The following is a 27,342-nucleotide window of genomic DNA, read 5'->3' as shown; positions in this document are numbered from 1 at the left end:
TAGAATCAAGAAGCAGCACGATTGATAACTGTTCGTGCCAGCAAAAGAAAGAAGGCGAATACTAAATGAGAGAAGGATGATCAGGCGCACGGTGAGACACAGGCAATCCTCGCTCACTCACATTAAACTAGTCAGTGCTTAAAAGCTCCTGTGTCCCGTTTCCTAGAGCACAACAACCTCAACAAGTTGTCCACCTGTATATATCCAGACACAATGCAAAATATTCATGATGCACAGACATGTTTTTTTTATGTATCACATGAGAAATGAATGATGGAAATGCAAAATTTTGACAAATAAAAAGCTAAAAATGTTTTTAGGTTCACTTAACTTGTGCAAAAAAACTTATTATTGTTACAATTGGTATTCTACTTATTTTTGCTATCATTATTATTACTATTGCAGAGTAAACTCATTACTGTTGGTTATTAGGTTACCAATCCTACAGCTCAGCCTCTCTAAAATTGTGATGGAAACTTAATGGATTTTTTTTTTTTTTTTTGCAATCTTTAAAAAGATTAAATTACACTGGGGTGGATATAACTGGCTGAATGACACAAAGATGAATGGCAGCAAGTTTTTATTTGCAATTAAAATGTACTGATTTCACTATAATTAGAAAACATAATTATTAAATGCTTTGGTATGGTGATATTTTGGCTGATTATGTACTCAAAAATGGATTTTGGATAATTTTTAACCAAAATAAGTAGTGGGCTGCTTTTTAACTTAACAACTGAATTGCTGAGCAGTGTTCACACAGCTTTAGATGAGTACACACACAACTAAATGACTATCCACTTGAGTCAACATGAGCGGATCAGGTGATACTGGAGTCAGCAGACTGTGAAAGGAGTGTTAAAGGACGTCAGCCTTTAACAGGCCAGACTCATTCCCTGTTAGTTTTTAATCAAATTCCTGCTGATTTCACAAGTAGAGGAATGCTGGAGCCTGTTTGAAAGGAGGTTTTTAAAATAAACCATAAACAAAATTGCTTTGCATGCAACATTCATTCATTTTCCTTCGGCTTAGTCCCATTATTACCAAGGTGTCACCACAGTGGAATAAACTGCTAACTTATCCAGAATACGTTTTACACAGTGGATGCCTTTCTAGCTGCAACCCACAACTGGAAAACACCCATACACACTCATCCATACACACACACACACACAGACACACACACCAATCATCATAGGCCAATTTAGTTTACTAAATTTACCTATACCACATGTCTTTGGAGACATGCAAGGGAGAACATGCAAACTCCACACAGAAATGCCAACTGACTCCTGCTGTGAGGTGACAGTGCTAACCCAACTTTGAGAATAGATTATAGGCAATATTTTTTTTTTTATCGCCCGAAAAGAGCAGCACGTTAACGCCGATAACGCCCACCACTAAAATGGACAAATATTATAAACCACAAACATTTGTAATTCAACTAAAAGTTTAAACTAAAGATCAAGCTTACCCGTCCTGAGGCCTGATCCTCCTTCTTCCTCTTGGCTTTGCTCAGTGTGTCCTGGTAGACCTGAGCCAGTGCTTTCTCTGTGTTTCTCAGTAAAGCGTTAGGGTTCCTTAGAGCTGTCATTGTGTTTTCTGCATGACCTTTGTCTATGGCCTCATTAATGGCAAAGACAGCAGCATGTACTGTGAATATGAACCAAAAAATACACCAAATGTGATGATGAGAGGGTAAAATTAATACAATTGAACTCCTACATGTAAATATAAACCTTACATGCGGCTTCATCTACTGAAAGCTCATTGGCCAGGATGCCTCCAATTTTGCTGAAAGCGGGCATCTGGATTCCATACTTCTCCAGCTCTTTCCTCATGTTGCTGATCTCTTCCTCTGTGGAAAACATGAAATTTAAAAAGAAGTATCATCATTTTGATCACATTTCTGTCTTTTCAGGATTTTTACTCACTTTCTCAACCTAACATAATTAAAACACTTTTGCAGCCTATGATTTTGGGCAGCTTTTCTCAAACTTATTATTATTATTATTTTTTTTGTATCTAGAATTGAACTCTGTAGTTTATATAAAGGAAATACTAATTGGCAACGTCCTGGTGCAGTGGATAGCTTGTTTGCCCCACAGCAAAAAAGTTGCTGGTTCGAGCCACGGCTGGTTCAGTTGGCATTTCTGTGTGGAGTTTGCATGTTCTCACCGTGTTTGTGTGGGTTTCCCCTGGTTTCTCCGGTATCCCCCACAAGTCCAAAGACATGTGGTACAGGTGAATTGGGTATGCTAAAATTGACCGTAGTGTATGAGTGTGTGTGTGTGTGTGAATGAGTGTGTATGTGTTTCCCAGTGATGGGTTGCAGCTGGAAGGGCATCCGCTGCCTAAAACATATGCTGGATAAGTTGGTGGTTCTTTCCGCTGTGGCGACCCTAGATTAATTCCAGTGCAAAACACAGACTGTTACACTGCACATGGGATTATTAATATGCACACCCTCTGGCATGTTTAATTGGACACAATATTTTGTAGTGAGGTTACGACAATGATATTTTTCTCTATAGTTTAAAGTTTATCTAGGCTTATATTATACTTAATATGTATGTGGGACTTTTATTTTGAAAAAAGGGCAGGCTTTAAGGAGGACTATAGGTGCAGTTCGGTGAAGCAGGCAGCCATGCATGATCGTATCTGTTCACACTGTATTAGAATGCAAAATACAGGATATATAGATTATATATTTTTTCAATGCCACCCTGAAAAGGCACAAGGCTTGTTTAAGAGTATATCTTGTGAGTTTAACATGCATATTGGAATATTTGGCACACATGTTTGTAATGAAGCAATAGACATGTGTATGTTGTAATGAGACACATGTAAACTGCTGAATATAAGAGTTTGATACACATTTATGCATCGTGTCATTTCACTCAGCTCTTATGTGTTTTATCTAGAGTGGAATGTTGCCAATGCACTTTATAAAACTCATCTGTGTGTGCAGTTGTTCATATGAATTCCTACATGTGTTTTCATATACATTAAAACACAAAACACAACTCTAAATACATTTCTGTCATTCCCTTTTGTTGATTATAATTATAATTTAGCTAATATTTCAACTATAACACAAAACAGGAGCCTCCTCTGGTGGCATAAAAATATCTCACTTACTCCTTGTAGCGAAAATAATCATCTACCACCTCCGTCTTAATTTAACAAGGAATCTTCTTAATTTGTAAAAGTAAGTTTTTGACAACTGATTTATGATTATTCTGAACATGTGCATTAGAGTTTGTGAGTAGAGCTCATTAATATTCACAACTTATCCAAATTTGTTCAAAACCAACCATGTATTAGGGCCAATTCATGTGCTTAAAAATCGAACTGTAAAACCATTCCTGAATAATTTGTTTGATAATCTATGCCACATACACTCAGCGGCTACTTTATCAGGTACAAGTGTCCAACTGCTTGTTAACGCAAATTTCTAATCAGCCAATCAAATGGCAGAAACTCAATGCTTTAGGCATATAGACATGGTCAAGACGATCTGCTGCAGTTCAAACCGAGCATCAGAATGAGTAAGAAAGGTGAATTAAGTGACTTTAAACGTGGCATGGTTGCTGATGCCAGCAGTCTGGTCTGAGTATTTTAGAAACTGCTGATCTACTGGGAGTTTCATGCACAACCATCTCTAGGGTTTAAAGAGAATTGTCCAAAAAAGAGAAAATATCCAGTAAGCAGCAGTTCTGTGGGTACAAATGCCTTGTTGATGCCAGAGGTCAGAAGAGAATGGCCAGACTGGTTTGAGCTGATAGAAAGGCAACAAACTCAAATAATCATTTGTTACAACTGAGGTATGCAGAAGAGCATCTTAGCATGCACAACATGTCCAACCTTGAGGCGGATGGGCTACACAGCAGCAGAAGACCACACCGGGTGCCAGTCCTGTCAACTAAAGACAGGAAACTGAAGCTACAATTCGCACAGGCTCAGCAAAATTGGACAATAGACAACTGGAAAAAAGTTGCCTGGTCTGATGAGTCTCCATTTTGCTGCGACATTTGGATGGTAGGGTCAGAATTTGGCATCAACAACATGAAAGCAACAGTTCAGGCTGGTAGTGGTGGTGTATTGGTGTGGGGCATATTTTCTTGGCCCATTAGTGCCAATTGAGCATCGTGTCATGCCACAGCCTACCTGAGTACTGTTGCTAATCATGTCCATCCCTTCATGACCACGGTGTACCCATCTTCTGAAGGCTACTTCCAGCAGGATAACATGTCATAAAGTATGAATCATCTCAGACTGGTTTCTTGAACATGACAATGAGTTCATTGTACTCAAATGGCCTCCACAGTTACCAGATCTCAATCCAATAGAGCACCTTTGGGGTGTGGTGGAACGGGAGATTCACATCATGGATGTGCAGCCGACAAATCTGCAGCAACTGTGTGATGCTATCATGTCAACCTCGACCAAAATCTCTGAGGAATATTTTAAGTCCCTTATTAAATCTATGGCATGAAGGATTAAAGCAGTTCTGAAGGAAAAGGGGGGTTCAACCTAATAATGGTGAGGTGAGGTGTACCTAATAAAGTGGCCGGTGAGTGTACTTTCTATTTAGATATCAGAGAACAATTTAACATATTGTATCACTGCATTCTTTCTCTAAATTTAACAAATTTTGCGGAATTCACTTAATTTTGCGTTCAATACTATGATAGCAAAATCACAAAATCCATTTTGCATATATCTTTTAGTGTTTACTATGAATAACTGATATATGGTAACAATGTAAATGCTGATCAAAAGACCAGTTGCTCATTCAACAACAACAAATTCAATCCTTCAATACTGTAATAGCCAGTGAGCAAAATAATATTCAGAAAATCATGTCAAACAAATCAAACACCATATTGCTTCAAATTATCCCACAGCACTCCTTTACAATATGTCAACATCAAACCAGTACAGCAATTCATTCCTGCATAATCAGTTTGCTATAATCTTAAATATTTTCACCTCTATCATTTATTCATTATGAACTGCATCGTCATGACTTGAATTCAATTTCCCTGATGAGAATGAGTTAAAGCAGTAATTACCAGTCATTACACTGCCGTCATTAATCAACACAGCCAGCTTTCTCCACAGCTTCCAATACCATTCAAACCAGAGCCTCTTTTTCTGCTTTCTCTTATAAATTGAGGTGACAGAGCTGGATCTACACTTCAGTTAGAGGAATAATAATGCTGCTGGGCTTTTAAATTTGCACTATATTTGTTTCACATCTCAAATGAAAGATTGCAGATATTTGCTATTAACGAAATACATTACGGATTAGCCCCTGAAAAGCTATATCTGCTTGAAAAGATTCTTTACCTCAAAATTAAAACTAATTGTTCAACACTTGCCTGACAATAGTCTTGTCGCCTCTCCAAGTATTAGGAACAACAAATAATAACTTGACTTCTAGTTGATCGTCTGGTATCAGAAGTGATTTATATGAAAGGCAAAGGCCTCTAGATTACGCTTATTTGACCAAAATAAAACATGATCATGCCTTGATTTTGATTTTTTTTAAATAGGACAGTAAACTTTGACTTTGCTTAGACTAAATTTTTGTCAAATAAATAATTTACAGTCTAGAATATGAAGTTATGGTGCAGAGAAAAAAAGTTAATATTGTGTATGACTCCCATGAGCTTGGAGGACTGCATCCATTCACCTTTGCAATGACTCAAATCACTTCTTAATAAAGTCATCTGGAATGGCAAAGAAAGCGTTTTTGCAGGACTCACAGAGTTCATTAAGATTCTGTGGATTCGTCTTCAATGCTTCCTCCTTCATATTACCTCTGACATGCTCAATAATGTTCATCTCTGGTGGCTGGTCAGGCCAATTCTAGAGCACCTTGACCTTTTTTGCTTTCAGGAACTTAGATGTGGAGGCTGAAGTATGAGGGATCCGAAATGATTTGCCCTCAACTGTGGTTTGCAATGCAATGGTTAGCACAAAGGTCTTGGTACCTCAGGCTGTTGCTGTTGCCATCCACTCTGCAGATCTCTTGTGCATCCCCATACTGAATGTAACCCCAAACCATGATTATTCCTTCACCAAACTTGACTGATTTCTATGAGAAAAGGGTCCGTGCGGGTTTCAATAGGTCTTCTGCAGTATTTGTAATGCAGTTCAACAGAACATCATCAGACAAATCTACCTTCTGACAAACGATCAATCAGAAGTCAAGTTATTATTTGTTGCTTATACAACTGGGACAAGACAGCAAGACTTTTGTCAGGTAGTGTACTATGGATGTCAATGGCTTTTTTTCAAATATTCTTCACAAAATCTGGTTTTGTGTTCAAATAATATCAAAAATGTGTGTTATAATCACTTGAGTGTGAAAAAATGGTAATTAAATATTTTTTTTGAGGGTGCACAATCCTGTCAAAATATGTTTAAATATATGGTATTTTGAAACAGAATTCCAAATGTAAACAAAGCTTCATTGATATTTTCTGGCATACTGTAAAACAGCATTGATTTTGAGAACGAACATGACGTACCTGTGAAATCTACTTTCCCCAACAGGTCCTGGATCTGAGGGGCAATTCCCAATTTGTAGAGGTATAAGCTGCAAACAGAAACATAAACAATATAAATCAATGCACAATATCATAGTAAATGAGAGATCATCAGAGAAGATTTATTTTGCTAATAAAAAAGTTAATGACAAAAAGTAATGATCAGTTAACCCCTGATAAATCAGGGACTACGCTAAAGGACAATGAATGAAAGAATTAAAAAAAGTTTTTATAAGTGAATTAAAAAAATATTTAGCATAATGAAAATACAATTTCTTCAAGCATAACCTTTTAGCACATTTCAATGTTTAATTCAAGAGAATGCAAGGGCATGTAACTAAATCCCACACAATCAATAAATATACATGCACCTAAAAAAGAAAAAGTATTAATTAATTTTTATAAATAAACACATATATGCAAAGCAAACCTATATTTGTTTTTTTTTCATTAATAGTTTTAATATAAGAAATCTAATATAAAATCTATTAATATCTAAAATCTATTAACTAAAATAAATGTAATATAAAACCCAAAAATAAAATTCTTACACAGTAATAATAATAAAAACAATTATGGTAAAATAAAATAATGAGTAGTTACTAATATGAAATATAAAATACAACACAATTTCAGGGAAATTGAGGACTGCACTGTTTCAGCCATAACATTTAATTCAAAAAAATTGTTAAACAAACTGAACGTTGAAAGTCTTTACTAATTAAGCTAGCTGTATTTTGGGCTGTTTTCCTGATACCATACCAAACCTCTATATAGGATTCAATGTCCTGTTCAGCTCAATACCAAAAAATATCATTGAAATAATGTCCATGGGTATATTTAATCACCTGGCCATTTCAATTTTATGTAATATTTGACATTGGCGACATCTAGATTATACATTTAAGCTAATTGACTCAAACAATGTAGGGTTAATCAAATCATATGCATAAATGTATGTTTCCATTCAACTATTTGGTTATAGGATAATGAGATAAAACCTTTTTACAGCCCCTTGGTGTAAATTTTTGTGAAGCCATTTAAGATCTTGCAAACACAAACACACCATCTCCTTCTTAATATTGTAAAGATCATCAGAAGCTCTTTTATCCTGGATGAAATCTTATTTTTAAAATGTATTTTCAGTTTGATACTGTGAAGCCAAAGAACCAGCTGAGAAGCATTCTGTTTTTCTCGGTTTCTTAACAATACTGAACACAGTAAATATTTCATGTAGTTATAATGCGCTTCCACTAGATGGCAGTATGCAATTTAGGATTAGCCTTATTGTAGTTGTAAAGCAGGAAAATAGCCTGCAGTTACTGTGTGACACATGCTGGAAACTGCATTAAACTTTTATTTGTCCACTGATTGAGGACAAATGAAGGAGTAATTAATTATTGAAGAGTTTAGTGTGAATGTTTATACGCGACAGCTAAACTAAACAAGGCTTCTTTTACCTTTGACCTTAACATCACTAGCTAGAGAAAAAGACACAGTCTGTTGTGAACGTATCCTTTGTAGTGCCTGTAGGGCCAAAGGTTAAGTGGATTAACTGTTGTAAGAGATGTGGGTCACTATTCCTCATCAGCTACAGGCTTGATTACATTGTTCAGAGCCAAACTGATAATCATTTCTTTAACCCTTCCCTTATGGATCTATTGAAAAAAAAAGCCCACAGAAAAACATACAACCATCTTATATTTAATTGTTCAGTTTCATACAAAACAAACGCAGATATTCAAACCAGCCAAACCCCATAATTATAAAACATAATTTTAATTCATTTAGGCTGTGGTGCTCGGCTCATAAGTAGAAATAGTTTATTTGTTATAAAGGTCAAACCTGAAAAATAAATCCAAAATATGACACTTTTTACTCTTTATTTTAATAATTAAAATTTGAAAGCCTTCCCAACAATATTGAAACCTTATAACAAATAGTGTATAACTTTTACCCCATTGACACGGGGATGAAATATGGGATTTTTTGTCCTGAGTATAACTTTTTTGCACCCAGTGGAAAAAAAAATTTATGAAAAGAAATGAAGGCAAAATTGTACCTTTTCAATAGAAATACAATGCAAATTTATGAGTATTCATGAGCACAGCCAAATCCATCACAAAAAAGTAACAAAACAAAATAAATAAATAAATAAATAAATAAAAATACAAGAGTGAGATGTTTATACAAAGTAAATACAACATGAGTGAACGAATAAATTAATAAATAAATAAATAAATGATAATAAATGAATGAGTAAATAAATAAATAAATGAGTAAATAAATTAATAAATGAATGAATAAAATGTATATATGAATATATAATACATACAAATAAATGAATGAATGAATTAGTTACTTACTTAATGAAAATATATAAATAAATGAATGAATGACTAAAAAAACAAATAAATATATAAATGAGTAAATAAATAAATGACTAAATTAATACATGAATTATAAAAAATATAATAAAATCTCATTGGCAAATTTTTTTTTTTTAATAAAAATCTAAATGAGTAAAAATCTTATTGGTTTGAAACATAAATATTACTTAATATAATCATATTTAAAAAATCTATTGCATCATATACAGGTAAAAGCTAACACAGAGCATATGCTGTTGGTGATTTAATGGTGTTTGAGTGATACAGGATTTTCTCTGAGCACAGTGTTGGTGTTGTCTAGTCTTATTGAGTGGGTGAACTGCAGGGTCAGGAAGGAAGAGCATGTGCAAGGCAGAGGGAGGAAGCCAAGCAACCCACACACACACACACACACACACACACACACACACACACACACACACACACACACACACACGCTCGACAAGAGAGAGAAAGCAGGAAAGCACTATAAATGATTTACCGTAAAAGAAGCCTTCACATGGTCATTCATTAGACACATTCTCTGCTGCAGACCTACTGCCAGTGACTAAATGTTACAATTTGCATACATTAAGGTACCAATGATTACCTGGTTTTCTATTTAAAACTGACTCATGAACACTTATCTGTGCTCAGCGTCTCACTGGTTCATCAGGGTATTGCTTTGTGGTTACCAGGCTCTGAGTTGTGGTTTGTCAGAAGAGCTCATCCTTAAATCTCTGTGATATATTGTTAATATAATGTACAGCTTGAATGTCAATGTGCAATAAGTTGTCACAGTTTGAGCAAGTATGATTTATTTTTTTATAATTAGTATATTTATTGATCAAAAGACAGTGAAAACTAAAATACTTTGATGATATTAGTATAGTACAGTTCAAAATATAATAATAATTTCAAATGTCATTTATATTATTTAAAGGGCACCTATTTGACCCCTTTTTCAAGATTTAAGATAAGTCTTTTGTGTCTTCAGAATGTGTCTGTAAATTTTCAGTTCCAAACACCTATTAGATTATTTATCATACCTTTCAGAACATTGAAATCTACTGCTTTGAACACAATGTAGCTGTTTTTGTTGCCTGTGCCTTTAATGCAAATGAGCTAGTTCTTTCCGCCCACCGTTCCCACGTGCCTGTCAGATGGGGCGATAACCGGTTTCAAGTTTTACAGTGGTTTAGAAAAGTAAAGGTTTTAAAACTGCAAAAATGTTCTGTTAAATTGTTCCTACGATATATGTAAATTTGATTTTTATGCGTGTTAAGACTATATAATTTAGTTTATTAGGGAAAAATCATCTCCAGAAGAAAACGAATGAAGACAGCAGAATCTAATGAAGAAAGCAGAAGTCAACAATGATTTATTTAACTATTCAGCGTCACATGTTAGAGACATTTTAAATGTTTCTTTAAAAATATATATAGAGTTCAATGTGGAAAAATTAACTTTGTGAACTATTTTTCAGGGTGTAAAACAAAACAAAAAATTCACAGAGAAAAAATGTTTTTTTTCGCAAACATTAAAAAAGAACACATTTTAGAGCAGTAATAACAATACAGTGAAACCGTGATATATTCGCCCAAGGTAATCATACCATCAGAATCTTATACCAGCCCATGCCTACTGTCAGAGTGCCTCAATCTCCAGCTAAGTCAGATAAACAGCACAGTGACAGACATAAACGAAGCAGATCTCACGTAACGTTTGTGAGAAATACTATAGTAAGAACTTTCCAAATGATTATTTGATGTATTTGTTGTGGAGTTAATTCAAGCCTTTCTGCGACAATGGGTCACACACAATGTTGTTACAAAGTTCACACATCATTCTAAAGTGATGTTGTTTGTCGATCAAAAACATTTTCTAGTCTTTTCAAAGCTGAAAACAGGTACATAATATTTTTAAAAACCTTATTAAAACAAAATACAATTTTTTAAATGAAAATTTGATTTAAAAAAGTTCAGAAACAGCAGTTATTTAAAACTAAAACCTTTGTAACAATGTGAAATAAAATCTTTACTGTTATTTATGATCAGTTAAATACACTCTTGATGAATAAAATATTATTTTCAATATATATGTTCATTACTAGAAAAGCTAAACGTTTAAATTATGGTGTATAATGTTTTTTTTTATTTATATTAACAAAATACATTATTGTTATTTGAAGTATTATATTATAATTATACTATTAATTATTATGGTTAATTCATTCATTCATTCATTCATTGTCTTTTTGGCTTAGTCCCTTTATTAATCAGGGATCACCACAGCAGAACAAACCGCCAATTTATAAAGCATATGTTTAAAACAGCAAACGCCCTTCCAGCTGCAACCCATTCACACACATACGGCTAATTTAGCCTATTCAATTCACCTGTACCGCATATCTTTGATCGGTGGGGGAAACCAGAGCACCTGGAGGAAACCCACACGAACACAGGGAGAACATGCAAACTCTACACAGAAATGCCATCTGACCCAGCTGGGACTCGAACCAGCGACCTTCTTGCTGTGAGGTGACAGTGCTAACCACTGAGCCATCATATCGCCCTATTATTACAGTTATTGACAGTAATTTCCTGATGAATAAAATAAACAATTAACTTATTCAAACACACACACACACACACACTGTCCACAAACGTTGAAAAGGTGAAAGTGAAAGCACACTTCTCCTCAACAATAACACATACAGCACAAACAGTGTGGAACAAATGGCCTGACAAGGTTTTTTGTGTTTGTTTTATAAAATCCCCATAACATGCCCTGAAGTGTGAATTAACGATCAGTATTGCAACATTACAAAGGCACACATTAACAGCAGGGCAGACACAATGCTTTTTTCAGACTGTACGCAGCAGGTTTCCACTGGCATCAAACTACGACAGGAAACAGAAACCTCTGCTAATCTCTGAATAGTCACTTCCTGCAGTCTGATATTAGAGCAGTTCAGGTTCACACCTCAGAGTTCATCATTCAGAGCATCGTTCGATCATAAAAGCTGAATGGAGATCATCCATGAAGCAAATAAAAACATCAAACATCAACCAGACGCACGTGTTTATTCAGGAAGTCCAATATGCTCTGCAGGTTTTTTGTCATTGGAAAATAGTGACAGGATTGTCAGGAAACATTGACAGGAAATGACCTAAGACAGGCAGGAAGTCGACCAGCAGGACTGATGGTTAAATCCGCCATGTGCTCCCCACAGTCACATTGTCAACCCCCAAAAAACGTCTGCTTTTCTCGGTGGTGTGATTGCCATTAAAATGGCAGCCAGGAGGAAGCAGTAGTCACGAATGTTCACGCTCTACAAACCTGCTGTCATAACTGAGAAATCACCAAACCATGACCACAAAGAAACCGCCATTTTTATCATTTCAGGTAATGAAACCTGATGAAGCAGCAAACTGTGTCAGTCTGCAGTTCACGGACACAATTAAAGGAACACTTAGCTTTAAAAAAAATGTTACAGGTCACCTATAGAGTAATACAGTTGAGTTTTACCATTTGTGAATCCATTCAGCCAATTTTTCAGATCTGGTGAGAGCATGTTTAGCGAAGCTTAGCACAAATCATTGGATCAGATTAGGCCATTCGCATCTTGCTCAAAAAAATAAAGTTTTGCAGTTATGCAGTTTTGATAATATTCCTATTTACAGCTTGACTCTTCTGCATCTACATCATGTACTAAGACTGACGGAACATGTAAATCTGCTATTTTCAAGGTTCTGGCTAGGAAGTACACTGTAGTTACTGCTGTACTATGGTTGCAGCTGGCATAATGATATTACACAGCCACTAAAAATAGACCCCACCTAGGTAACTAAGTAACAGCGCAGCATAATATCATTGCATTGCAGAAGAGTCAAGCTTTAAATTAATTTAAAAAATCATTTTTAAGCAAGATGCTAATAGTCTAATTCGATTCAATGATTTATGCTAAGCTAAGATAGATCAGAACTGCCAGACCAAAATCTAAATAAATGCAAAACTGCTAAAATGTATTCATTCATTTCCTGCAAATATTTTATGTAGTGGATGCCTTTCCAGCTGCAACCAAGTACAGGGAAACACCCACCCATTCTAGAATTTACACACACACTCATACACTACGGCTAATTTAGTTCACCCAATTCACTTACAGTGCATGTCTTTGGACTATGGGGGAAACCAATGCCAACTGGCCCAGACAGGATTCGACCCAGCGACCTTGTTGCTGTGAGGCGACAATGCTAACCACTGAGCCACCATGCCGCCAATGGTAAAATTCAACTGTTTAACTCTAGGTAACATGTTAAATGAGCATATTTTTAAAAAAAGTGTTGAATGTGAAAGGTTGAAAGAACAGGATGAAGACTGGAGAAGATTAAGAAGATTTAAGCAATACCTCAGTGCATGAATGCAGTAGATCACCTTGGGCATATTCTTGCGATCATACACATCGGTGGTCTCAGGGTAGAATATCTGTAAGAGGAATAGAATTTATTTGCAACATTTGGAATTTATTACCATTGTAGACAACTGTAAAAACCGTAAATCAAATTTCACCTCAACATAAAAGTGTTTATTTGATAAATAAATCTGGCGAGATAGTAAATGAGCCTGTTGTCATTTTACATTACTTCAATCTGTCCTCATTAGATATACATCATAAAAATCAATGAAAATATGCAACAGTTAAAGATGCTAAACTAATCACCATACACATTTTAAACAGCAGAAGGTGCTGAAATGTATTCTCTGACCACTGTATAATCCAACAAAATCTCACAGCAATTCATAACTTTTTGATTTAGTGGCTAAATTGTATGAATTCATACAATCTAATTCATATAATTTACTACGATTTGCTCATCCCCCAGTGACGGTTGGATTTAGGGGTGGAGTTAGGTGCCACGCCTCTTTTCTAAAATCATACAATTTTGTACAACTGAACTCAATACGAATTCGTACAAATTAGCCACTAAACTGGCAAAACGTAAAATACTTACGTTTTCTCGTGAGATCAGGCTGGTATAATCACAAAAAAGTCTACATGAAATCATGTACCTCTTTTTATCTGTTATTGTAAATATGTTAACCTTAAAGGGATAGTTCACCCTAAAAAGAAAATGTACTAAATATTTATTCAAGTTGTTAAAAACTTTTTCAGCTGAATCTTAAATATTTTCGATTATAACATTTTTAAAAATATATATGCAAAGATAAACTTTCAGCATCTTATTTCCAGCAATACAGATCTATGATTATGATGATAATTCAGATTACCTGCTTAGGCTCATATACACCATAGCACATAGCAAATAATATGTACACCATGCTCAGTTTGTCCTACTGCAGTATGTTTTCCTGTTTCCTCATATTTTACTTGTGCTATTGTTTATATATGTCACAGTCATGTACACTCTGTGTATAGGCTGTTCTGAGTGCACTTTTTATGCAATTATATATGTCAATAGCCCCTTTCACACAGTAATATTGTAAAATTGCTATTAAAATCATAAGAATACCAGTAAATTATTTGACCATTACCTAGAAAAAAAAAACTTTTTATGAAAGGATGAAAGAACAGAATGAGGAAGTTTGAGAAGGTTTGTAGTACTGCAGAGATTTACCGATATTTCAGTGATTTACCGAAATCGAACTCCCTGCTTGGTGAATCGCACTCACAGCAGTTTATCGTAAACATTTTTTTGAAAAAACTGATGGTTTTTCCACAGTTGGCACTAAAGAATGTAGAAGGATTGCCTGAATAACAAGCATCAACTAAATGTTGGACTCAAAGGCTTTTATTTCTGTGAACAGCACATAGTAAATACATCCTCTGCATCAGAATGTCCTGATTGGCTCAAAGTAGACATTACATCATCACATTCTAAACCTTTAAATTGTCAGGAACTAATTTTTCCGTTTTTTTTTTTAAAGGGCCTGTTCACACATGATCTCTTTACTGCATTTAGTAATAGTCTATCTGAAGCCAATGTCTATCTGAAGCCAATCAGATCATGGTTTTGTCATTCATTTCTCCTTCACACTATCAGTAAAATCAAACTTGTTCTGTATAAAGCAAAGCAGAATTAAAAATTTAAGCATATTTCCAGTCTCACTGCTGAACATCTACTGCAGAGGGACTCCTGCTGGAAAATGTGGAAAGGTTGATATTTCTTAAAAATCGGTCTGAAAGAGCACAGACAAAGCCTTATTTTGGAAATGTGAAGACTTTTACTTGTTTATTTTAATTGAGATTTGTTTTTAAAGTTATTTTACATCAATGGTCCCAAACTCAATTCATGGAGGGCCACAGCTCTGCATAGTTTAGCTCCAAACACCATCAACTCACACCTGCTTAATAGTCTATAGTAGTTTTGAACTCCTTGATTAGTTGGATTTGGTTAGGTTTGGAGAAAACTCCAGCAAACCAGAGTTTAAGAAATACAGTTTACATGTAAGAAGTTCTTTGTGTCACTAAGTAATATCCAGCATTTTTTCTAAAAAAAAATCAAGAAAATAGTATTGTGATACAAGTAGGGTTGTAACGGTATGAATTTTTCACGGTATGATAATCGTCTAAAACAATACCACGGTTTGACGGTTTCGCGGTATACGGTATGTTACAAATGTTACAAAATAATAGAACAGTGAAGCAAATTTGACTTTTTCCATATAATATATTTTTAGTTACTATAAACAACACCACTTACAATGAACAAATAAAAATAAGAAAATAATAAATAATGTGTCAAAGTCCAAATAAAGTCCAAATAAACATGGTGCAAATCCTCAGTAAAAAATAGATATAAATATTTACTATACTATAAATAGTTACATAACGAAACTAGATTCAATATGGAACATCCTTAGGTTCTATGTGCCAGCATGGATTTGGATGTGGTTGTATGCAATGCAGACAAACAGCTGCATCTTCATTTGCGTCTTTTGAAAACAGCAAGAGCTGCAGTTCGTCTTTGCTGTGTCACTGTTTTGGCATGTTTCTGTGCTGCTGTGCATGCAAAAGTACTTAGTATGAGAATTATTTCATGCAAAACTTTTTTTTTTGCGTTTTATTTAGCCGCGCATAAACGTATGCCTTTCTCTCATTCCGTGTTGTTCAAAAAGCTTGGTCCACAAACAAAAGTGAAACCTATGCTTATTGGTTGTGATATAGCGAGTTTGAACCAATCTGGGCATGGAGGAGGGACAATGCATCAATGTATCATGTCTGATTTGTCCGGAGACACAGTGACGAGCGTTTCTTTGTCAAATCAGCGTTGTCAAATGTTGATGACGTAACCGCACTGATTCCGGAGCCTCTGAAAGTCCGCGAATGTTTTGTGATACAGCACTGGAAAGCTGAGACTCTCTTCTTTATGCCAATCTTTGAATTGTATGAATCGGATCAGCGGATCAAAAGTTATTAAACATTTAAGAGCAATACTTATTTTTAGCCGCGGGCGGCTGTCTCGGTCTTTAAGGGTTAAAACCGTTGATATGCAATTGTTCATGGTATGATAATCGTGCACGTTCAAATCGTGGTAAACCGTCATACCGGTATATTGTTACAACCCTAGATACAAGCATTGTAAACCATATCATTCCATGATTTGAGTAAAATGCATTTCTTCAGACGCGACTCTGTGATATATTAAAATGAAAATTCTATCATCCTTCACTCACCCTCATGTTATTCCAAACCTGTATTTTTGACTTTCTTCTGTGGGACATGTTTGAAGTCATGCAGGTTTGGATCACCATGAGGGAGAGTAAATGATGACAGAATGTTAGCTCTTTTTGGTTAACTGTTTCTTTCTTCCAATGAAGACAAACTGTAATGCTACAGCACACAAAAACAATGACATGCTAAAAAACTGCCAACTTTACAGCAACAGTTTGGGAAGGGCCTTTTTTGTCTCAACATGTTAGTGCTTCTATGCAAAACAGCAAACATACATCAGAGTGTGACCTGTGGAATATCTAGACCTGAATCCACAGAACACCTTTGGGATGTTAATGACCTCGCTGTCACTGATAGTCATATCATAATAGCATGTTCAGTACTTTGCAAGATTGGTTTTATTGCAGCCTCTTATTATTTTAAGATTTTACATTCAACAAGCATACACTATCTGACAAAAGTCTTGTTGCCTATCCAAGTATTAGGAACAACAAATAATAACTTAACTTCTAGTTGATCATTATCAGAAGTGGCTTATATGAAATGCAAAGGCCTCTAGATTATGCTTATTTGACCAGAATAAAATATAATCATGCCTTGATTTTTAATTATTTAGTTACGACAGTAAGGTCTGACTTTGCTTAGTCAAAAGTCTTGTCACTTGACAGAAATAACGTACAGTATAGAATATACTGTCATAGTGCAGTGAAAAAAAAAAGTTAATATTGTGTATGACTCCCATGAGCTCGGAGGACTGCATCCGTACATCTCTGCAATGGCTCAAATCCCTTATTATAGAAGTCATCTGGAATGGCAAAAAAAGCATTTCTGCAGGACTCCCAGAGTTCATCAAGATTCTTTAGCTTCAGTGCCTCCTCCCTAATCTTACCCCTGACATGTTTAATAATGTTCATGTCTGGTGACTGGGCTGGCCAATCCTGAAGCACCTTGACCTTCTTTGCTTTCAGGAACATTGATGTGTAGGCTGAAGTATAAGGAGCGCTATCCTGCTGAAGAATTTGCCCTCTTCTGTAGTTTGTAATGTAATGGGCAGCACAAATGTCTTGTTCCCTTAGGCCAGGGGTGTCGAACTCAATTCCTGGAGGGCCGAAGCCCTGCACAGTTTAGTTCCAACCCTGCTCCAACACACTTACCTGTAGGTTTCAAACAAGCCTGAAGGACTCAATTAGTTTGATCAGGTGTGTTTAATTAGGGTTGGAACTAAACTGTGCAGAGCTGCGGCCCTTTTGGAACTGAGATTGACACCTGTGCCTTAGGCTGTTGATGTTGCCTTCCCCTCTGCAGAACTCTTGTGCATCCCCATACTGAATGTAACCTCAAACTATGATTTTTCCTTGACCAAACTTGACTGATTTCTTTGAGAATTTTGGGTCCATGCGGGTTCCAATAGGTCTTCTGTAGTCTTCATGATGACTGGAATGCAGTTTGACGGATGATTCATCTGAAAAATCTATCTTCTGACACTTTTCCAAATGATCAAATAGAAGTCAAGTTCTTATTTTCTTCTCTTAAAACTGAGATTGACAACAAGACTTTTGTCAGGCAGTGTATAATTTGGTGTCATATTAAGTTTTGCCAAATTTTACCATATATGTAAACATAGCGACATTTTGATTCTGTGGCTTTGTGTAATGCGCTGTACGCAGCACTAGGTTTCCGCTGTATACCTGGAGGATGCCTTTCTTTGTTTTTTCTGCTCTTGAGCGAAAGGGTAAGAAACGTAAACCAAATGATTGATAACTTATACCAAGAGTAAATGTTCAGTAATAGGCTTATGCATTCTTCTTATGACAGTTGTAAATTAATTATTCACACTCCTTTCCAAACCAACAAATGGGCACATAAAGCAAACAGGACATAATTCTGAACCACGGTTTGATTTCTTTGAGTGTAAGTGCAATAAACATAGTATTATCTTCAAAGAGGTGTGTGTGTCTGTGTGTGTGTATGTGTGGGCCTCACCTTGGGCAAACCAATGGACTCCATGGCTCTGAGCCACTGCACGGTGTTATCAGTGTGTCTGAAATGAAGTCCTGAGAGCTGGAGAAAGTGAAAAACAAAACAAATAAATACGAATAAATAAAACATGACTGCACAATTTTAATTAAAACAGAATTATATGTAAAGCTGCTATGAAAATGCTCTGTGTTTAGTCTGTTATGTATGCAACAGAAATATGCGAGGTAAATAAGCAATTGGAAGGAATTAGAAAAGCACAATACTATTTAAAGTATTTTTTTATTATTTATTTTGAGGTATTTCAGTATTTAATTTTTTTCCTTCTTTTTATTATTAGCAAACACTATAGAACACTTTCCCGGAGATGGGTTGCGGCTGGAAGGGCATTCGCTGCGTAAAAACGTGCTGGATATGTTGGTGCTTCATTCAGCTGTGGCAACCCTGGATTAATAAAGGGATTATGCCGACAAGAAAACGAATGAACGAATGACTATAGAACACACAAGACATGATACTCGTATAGTGTTGAATGGGGAACATTGTAATGGTCAATATGGCGAATAAAGCCCGCCTTCTAGTACAGGAGACAATCATCGATTTCCTTTGACTGATGATTCTCCAGAGGAGAAACTCAAACCAGACGTGTGTTTTTTAGGACAGTTTATGTGGTTTACAAACACACTGGAATCTCAGCGAATACTTGAATACTCGATCAGACAATCATTATCCAGAGGATTATAATGTGTAGAATGGCCACAAATGAGGTTGGTGTCGTGATCTGTTACCTTTTGAGTGCGCATGCGCATTGGCCTGAACAACCCAAAAATATGCCGATTTTGTTTGCAAGGAGTTTGTTATTAGTAAAGAATTAAAACTTTTTTATTGATATTATCAATGTTAGAAAAAAGTTGCTATGTAAAATAGAAGTATATCAAAACTGTTATAAAACATTTGTATTTGAATTAAATATTAAGGAGCATTACTGTTTTCAGCATTGATGATATTAATAAGAAATGTTTTCTTGAGAATGTTTCATTTTTAAAAGATTTCAGAAGGATCACATGATACTGAAGTAAATCCAGCTTAGCCATCATATAAATAAATTACTTTTTAAAAATATATTACAATAGAAAACTGTTATTTTACTTTATTTTATTTTATGTTATTGCACAATCTTTTTCAATCTTTCAATGTTTTACTGCATTTCTGAATTTAAAAAAATGCAACAGTGATGATCATAAGAGATGTGTACAAAATCTAACCTGCACCAAACTTCAGAAACGTAAAATAGTTATTCAAGCACAAATCGAGTAAAAGCAGTACTTCTGAACAATAACAACAACTAAAACTTTTTATTATGCTGTGCTGTGCAAATTGCTTAGCACAAAATGTTTGCATAGTTGCCTGATTTGCAAAACCATTTAATGAATCGGGCACTGAAACAATGCAGATAGCATGTGTAAATAAACAGCACTATCAGTGTGGCACAATTCAGTCTTAACCCTTGCTTTCCTCCTATGGGAATGAGACACTCAGGATGTGAGGATGTCTGCGTTGCATTAAGTAAAAGACACATCCTCACAGAGAGCTGTGACACAGTGGCAACATTAGCACACTCACAGTCAGTGTTTTCAGACTGACTTCTGTTATTTACTAAACAGGTGTGTACTTTTTAGGAATAAAGGTAAGATGTTTGCTGAGCTGAAGAGTTGCTTAAACCCACTAAAAATTAGCTCTGACAAATGATTGATCACAATTAATCCCATCCAAAATAAAAGGTGGTATTTACATAATATAAACTGCATGACTGTGGACTATTATGTATACAGTAAATACACACACATAAAACTACATATTTTCAAAATATTTACATATATGTGTAGTACATTGATGTAGAATTTGTATTATCTACCAATATTTTGCATATAAATATACATTAATATATTCTTAAATATATACAGGCGTATATGTATCCAAGCGTGGCATGGTGGTGCAGTGGGTAGCACTGTTGCCTCTAAGCAAGAAGGTCGCTAGTTCGGCCTTTTCTGTGTGGAGTTTGCACGTTCACCCCGTGTTAGAGTGGCTTTCCTCCGGGTGCTCCGGTTTCCCCCACAGTCCAAAGACATGCGCTATAGGTGAATTGGCTAAAATATCAACTTCCATATAAACAGCCCTGGAAGTAAGTATGTATTTAAATATACAGTCATGTTAAAAAAGTTAGGACATCCGATTTAATTTCATGGTTTTCCGTGCGACACAATAAAAACTATATAGTCCTTGGCAGGTCTTAAGTTTTACATTTACAATATTAAAACCTCAAATGATCACATTACTTGACATCTCACATAGTTTTCTCACAATATTTATTTAACAAAAATAAAGGCAATTTGACAAACTCAAAATGATTCAGATGCCTGTAAATCTATTTTTAGCAGTGATTATTTAAAGTAATTATAATTCTATATGACTTTATCAACCTTTAGATCATTTTAAAGCAGTTCTGGAGGGATTTTTTCTCAGGATGAGCTCTAGACTTTGACTGAACTATTGCAACATCTTTATTTATTTTTAATTTTTCATGTTTAGATTCAATTGTGTTGTAGATTTGCTGAAGTGCTTGGGATCATTGTCTTGTTGCATGACACAATTTTGGCTAAACATAAGCTGTCGATTAGGTGTTGTGTTAAAAAAAAAAAGCAAATGCTAAAACTATTGCTGATGTTTAATTAAGGTATATGATTGGCAGAACTGACTCATTGTTTTTAATTTTATATCTTGTTGTTTATCTAAAGACTTTATTTATTTATTTATTTATTTTTTTAAATTTTAAAACCTGCCAAGATCAAATCATTTTTCTTAATTTCTGATAGGAAAAAGATGATTTTATTCTGATTGTATATATATATATATATATATATATATATATATATATATATATATATATATATATATATATATATATATATATATATATATATATATATATATATATATATATATAGTTGAAGTCAGAATTATTAGCCCCCCCTGAATTGTTAGCCTCTCTGTTTATTTTTCCCTTTTCTGTTTAACGGAGAGAAGATTTTTTTCAACACATTTCTAAACATAATAGTTTTAATAACTCGTTTCTGATAACTGATTTATTTTATCTTTGCCATGATAACAGTAGATAATATTTTACCAGATATTTTTAAGACACTTCTATACAGCTTAAAGTGACATTTTAAGGCTTAACTAGGTTAATTAGTAACTAGCAATAACTAGGCAGGTTAGGGTAATTAGGCAACTTATTGTATAACGATGGTTTGTTCTGTAGACAAAAAATATATAGCTTAAAGGGGCTAATAATATTGAGCTTAAAATGTTTTTTTAAAAAATGAATAACGTTCGAGGTTACTAAAGTAACCCTTCGTTCCCCGAGGAGGGGAACGGAAGCACTATAAGTGGATTTGATGTTCTAAATCCACGTATGGGAGATTCGGTTCAGAAGCTACTCGTCTGAAAGAGTATTGAACGGGCCAATTAAGAATGAATTGGCAGCGCAAGCCTGCGCAGGTGTGCGGCATATGCAATCAACTGAGTATATAAGCACACCTGGCGCCAGCAGACGCTATCCTTTTTAAGCTGAAGAGACTTTTAACAGCTAAGGGACAGTCATTATGGCGACGGAGTATAGTGCTTCCGTTCCCCTCCTCGGGGAACGAAGGTTTACTTTAGTAACCTCGAACGTTCCCCTTCGGGGGGAACTCCAGCACTATAAGTGGATTTGATGTTCTAAATCCACGTATGGGAGCCCATTGAAAGCGCCATAATGACTGCACCTTACCAACACCCACCATGAGAGAGCGGTCAGGCAAGCGTGACGCACCCAGATCATGAGAGGCGCGGTCCTCCAACGTGCCCTTGGCCCTAACTTATCCCACTTCAAAAGAAGTCTTACGGAATAGGTATATTTTTTGGGAGACGCTAGCGTCTAGATAATTCTAGGAATATACGACCAGTAGGGAGGACGCTGCGGAGACCATCTGCACCCAATAGGGGGAAACAAATGGAATTACATATGGACTAACCCTGAAAGAGGGAGTGCGCATAAAAAGGTGGTTAGCAGATAGGGAAAGCACGGGTCCGCCGGGGATCGGCCATAGCAGGCACCTATACCCAAAACGCGGGCTGACCAGCGGGCAGACCTACAACGTAATGGGCCGGCAAGTGACTCCTCCGCTGAGTCAGTGCTGGGGGCCTCGGAGGAATCTGCAGGGCTCACCGAATGGGGAACTTACTGATAGACAGGAGGGTGCACATCTCTCCGTGTTAGGAAAAAAAGGCACCGCAAGCGTGTACAACACCTACAGAGTTGTTTCCTCAATCACCAAAGGTACCTAACACCCTTGAGGAAACCGGCTCCACTCGCAGATTATAAAATCTTGCAAATGTGTTGGGTGTCGCCCAGCCCGCAGCTCTACAAATGTCTGTTAAAGAAGCGCCGCGCGCACACGCCCAAGAGGATGCAACGCTCCGAGTGGAGTGCGCATGCACTCCCGGGGGGCGCGGCTGACCTCTGCTTAAATAAGCACATGAAATGGCCTCCACAATCCAGTGGGATAAACGTTGTTTAGACACGGCACTTCCCTGCTGCCGTCCGCCATAACAGACAAAGAGCTGCTCAGAAGATCTAAAGTTCTGAGTACGGTCCACATAAATGCGCAGAGCGCGAACTGGACAAAGTAAGGACAGGGCTGGGTCTGCCTCCTCCGGGGGCAGCGCTTGCAGGGTTACTACCTGATCTCTAAAGGGAGTGGTAGGAACTTTGGGCACATAACCGCGGGGTCTCAGGATAACGTGAGAAACTCCCGCCCCGAATTCCAGGCACGAGTCACTGACCGAAAATGCCTCCAGGTCCCCGACCCTCTTAATGGAGGCCAACGCGACCAGCAGAGCTGTCTTCAGGGACAGAAATCTTAAAGATACTGTATCGAGTGGCTCGAAGGGATCAAATCGCAGGCTCGTGAGAACGAGGGCGAGATCCCAAGAGGGCATGAGAGGGGGGCGAGTTGGATTAATTCGCCTAGCGCCTCTGAGGAACCGGATGATGAGGTTATGCTTTCCCACGGTGCCGCCAGCCACCGCGTCATGGTGAGCGGAGATGGCAGCAACGTAAACCTTGAGAGTGGAGGGCGACAGCCTACTGTCCAGCCTCTCTTGAAGTAAAGAGAGCACAACACTGATCTGGCAAGATCGGGGGTCTTCTCTGCGAGAGACACACCACTCAGTGAATAGACTCCACTTCAGGGCGTAGGCGCGCCTCGTAGAGGGGGCTCTAGCCTGAGTGATGGTATCAACCACCGCGGGCGGCAGGTTACCTAAGTCTTCCTCTCGTCTATGGACCACACGTGGAGGTTCCAGAGATCGGGACGAGGGTGCCAGACGGTGCTTTGTCCCTGAGAAAGTAGGTCCTCTCTCAAAGGGATCTGCCAAGGGAGGGCCGTCGCGAGGAGGGAGAGCTCTAATATCCAGGTCCGATTGGGCCAGAGGGGCGCAACTAACAGAACCTGTTCCTCGTCCTCCCTGACCTTGCACATTAACTGCGCGATCAGGCTCACTGGGGGAAACGCATACTTGCTCGGAGAAAAACGGCGGAGAGCAAGAAACACTGCCAACAGCTCTAGGCGATTGATATGCCAATGCAGCTGGGCACCTACCCACAGGCCCGCAGCTGCATGCCCGCGACACACGGCTCCCCAGCCTGTGCTGGAAGCATCTGTCGAAACAACAACATGACTGGACGCCTGTCCCAGAGGCACACCGGCCTGCAGGAACGAGCAGTCGTTCCAGGGGCTGAGGGTGCGGTGACACAGCGCAGTAACAGAGACTCGGTGTGTGCCCGCATGCCATGCACGTCTCGGAACTCGATCTTGAAGCCAATGCTGAAGTGGTCTCATATGGAGCAATCCGAGCGGCGTGACAGCCGCAGCGGAAGCCATATGCCCCAGGAGCCTCTGAAAATATTTCAGTGGGACCACTAATTTGCTGTCGAGCTCCCTTATACAGTTCAGCAGCAGGCGAGCGCGCTCTCCGGAGAGGCGCGCTACCATGGTGACCGAGTCCAGCTCCATCCCGAAAAAAGAGATCCTCTGCACCGGGGCGAGTTTGCTCTTTTCCCAGTTGACCTGCAACCCCAGTAGGCGGAGATGCCGGAGCACCTCGTCTCTGTGCGCAGTCAATTGCTCCCGAGAGTGGGCTAAAATCAGCCCACGATGAAGTACGGGCTGTAAAACCCGCTCTCCATCTCGGCTGGAGGTACCGGCTCGATTGCACCCTTCGCCAGGAGGGCAGCAATCTCCTCTCGCAAGACAGGGGCGGACAGGGGATTGACCCTGGTGAAATACACGCCCGTGAACCTGGGAGGCCGTTTGGAGAACTGTAGTTCGTAGCCGAGTCTGATCGTGCGTATGAGCCACCGCGAGGGACTGGCCCGCGCTAACCAGGCAGGCAGAGCCCTCGCTAATGACATCATCGCAGCAATCGTTGACGTACCCGCGGAGGGGCAGCGAGGAGCGGGTGTGCTGATCCGGGGAGCGCGAGGGTCCCACAGAAGAGCTGGAAGAGAGCGATTCGCTCTGGCTCCGCACCCTGACTCCTGAGAGGGGGCTTGGGGGCTGGGAGAAGGGAGACCGTCCCCCCAGCGCCCGAGAGCCGCTGGCGGAGCATGCAAACCCTGCGAGCTGAGAGGCAGCGCGTCCCAGACTGGCGGGGCTTGAGCTGTCACATCCGGGGAAGGGAGAAAATGCTCTTTGATCGAAACTTTGGTGGCACTGAAAAGTACCGTTGGAATTTGGGCCCCGTCCTCCAGCGGGGAAAGAGCAAGTCTCCTCTTCTCCGGATGGCCTATCTCACGGACGCTTCGCGGTCCGTTTACCGGACTTAGCGGCGCCCTGGGCAGGAGGGGCTACCGGCTTTCGGCGTGCTCGTTCGGCTGTTGGCGGGCGCCCTCGGCGAGGAGCAGCGGAGGTGGATGGCTCGGCCGAGGATGGAGCGGGCTTACGGCCCCGCCGATAGATGACTTTGCCCATCGCATCCGACTGCTCCTTCACCGCCTTGAACTCCTGGGTGAATTCACTGACGGTGTCGCCGAACAGGCCAGCCTGGGATATGGGCGCGTCAAGAAAGCGACCTTTGTCGACATCGCGCATATCTGCCAGGTTTAGCCAGAGGTGGCGTTCCTGGACCACAAGTGTGGACATTGTCCTCCCCAGTGCGCAGTCGGCGGACTTAGTGGTCCGTAGAGCATAGTCGGTCGCCGTACGCAGCTCGTGTAACAAGCCTGGGTTAGACCCACCCTCGTGCAGCTCGGCCAGCGCCTGCGCTTGGTAGCGCTGGTAGGTGGCCATCGCATGCAAGGCAGAAGCTGCCTGGCCCGCAGCCTTGTAAGCTCTAGCTCTGAGGGAGGCAGAAAACTTACAGGCTTTGGACAGGAGACGGGGCGGACCACGCAAAGGGGGGGCGCCACGCGGACAAAGATTGACCGCAATGGTGCGCTCCACCTGCGGGATCGCCTCATACCCCCTGGCAGCTCCACCATCCAGGGTGGTGAGGGCGGAGGCGGACGCAGCGCGGGCAGAGAAAGGTGCCCTCTAGGACTGCGTGAGCCTACTGTGCACTTCCCGGAAGAAAGGGACGAGAGGCTTCGAAGGCTTCGCCTTCTGATCCTCTACGTAACACCCATCTAGTCGGTCCGGCCGCGGGGCTGGGGGATGAACCATCTCCAACCCGACGGCCGAAGCAGCCCGAGAAAGCACGGCCAACATGTCTGCTTCAGGATCCGTTTTGCCGGCGCTCGCTTGTCCAGAGGGGGCGAGCGGGTCCGGATCATCGTCGGACAATGAAAGCCCACCCTCCGATGCCGCGGAGGACATCTGATTTCCGGTGTCAGCGAGCGTGAGAGCTACCATCTGATTAGACGGATCACTCCCAGTACCCGAAGCTTGGATGGAGCGCTTGGAGGAGCGAGAGGTCCGCGAGCCCTTGGGCGGCGGATTGTCTCTCGCTGAAGCCCTCAGATCTGCCCGAGCGCCCGCTGTAGAGCAGGAGGCGACTGGGGTGGCTCCCTCTCTTACGAAAGCTAACCGCAATCTCAACTGCGCAACGGTCATGGCATCGCAGTGACGACATGAACCGCCCCCGAGCACCACATTAACATGCTGGACCCCCAAACATGTAATGCAGTGATCGTGTCTATAATCCGGAGCCAGGAAACCCCCGCAACCAGAAACGCACAGTCGGAGCGCCATCCTGAAAAGGACGTGCTGCACGACTGTGTTGCTCTTTTAGGATGCTTAGCACCAATACACACCGCTCTTGGAGGACCGGACCCAAAGGGACGCCAGGCAAGGGAGATACCCAGCTCGACCATCTGCCGCTGCGTGGACTCGCTCTGGACCGGGATGCAATCGTTCGCTCGAAGTGGCTGTAGATCAGCAGGAGGATCCCTCATGAAGCTCGATCAGAAAAGTCTCTGAAGCGAAAAGGATAGCGTCTGCTGGCGCCAAGTGTGCTTATATACTCAGTTGATTGCATATGCCGCACACCTGCGCAGGCTTGCGCTGCCCATTCATTCTTAATTGGCCCGTTCAATACTCTTTCAGACGAATAGCTTCTGAACCGAATCTCCCATACTAATAATTCTGGCTTCAAATGTATATACAGTAATTACACACAAAACAGCATATATTTGGAT

General features: G+C 39.3%; 1 protein-coding gene across 3 annotated transcripts in view; it reads right to left on the bottom strand.

The window, feature by feature from the left end:
• Nucleotides 1-27,342, bottom strand: part of iqgap2 (IQ motif containing GTPase activating protein 2) — a 457,800-nt gene that overhangs the window by 390,537 nt on the left and 39,921 nt on the right. For all 3 annotated transcript variants that reach the window (XR_015490390.1, XM_087252369.1, NM_001128340.1), the window contains 5 exon segments: nucleotides 18,612-18,689; nucleotides 13,344-13,420; nucleotides 6,543-6,610; nucleotides 1,745-1,858; nucleotides 1,475-1,653 (listed from right to left, as the gene is read on the bottom strand). Coding sequence is in view for 2 of the 3 variants with exons in the window: in XM_087252369.1 (XP_087108495.1) it covers nucleotides 1,475-1,653; nucleotides 1,745-1,858; nucleotides 6,543-6,610; nucleotides 13,344-13,420; nucleotides 18,612-18,689 (516 nt within the window). In the remaining variant the exon portion in view is untranslated.

Source organism: Danio rerio, chromosome 5, assembly GCF_052040795.2.
Source record: "Danio rerio strain M-AB ecotype USA chromosome 5, GRCz13ab, whole genome shotgun sequence".
NCBI lineage: Eukaryota > Metazoa > Chordata > Actinopteri > Cypriniformes > Danionidae > Danio > Danio rerio.
Note: the sequence above shows the minus strand (reverse complement) of the source record. Positions and strands in the feature narration are given on the sequence as shown.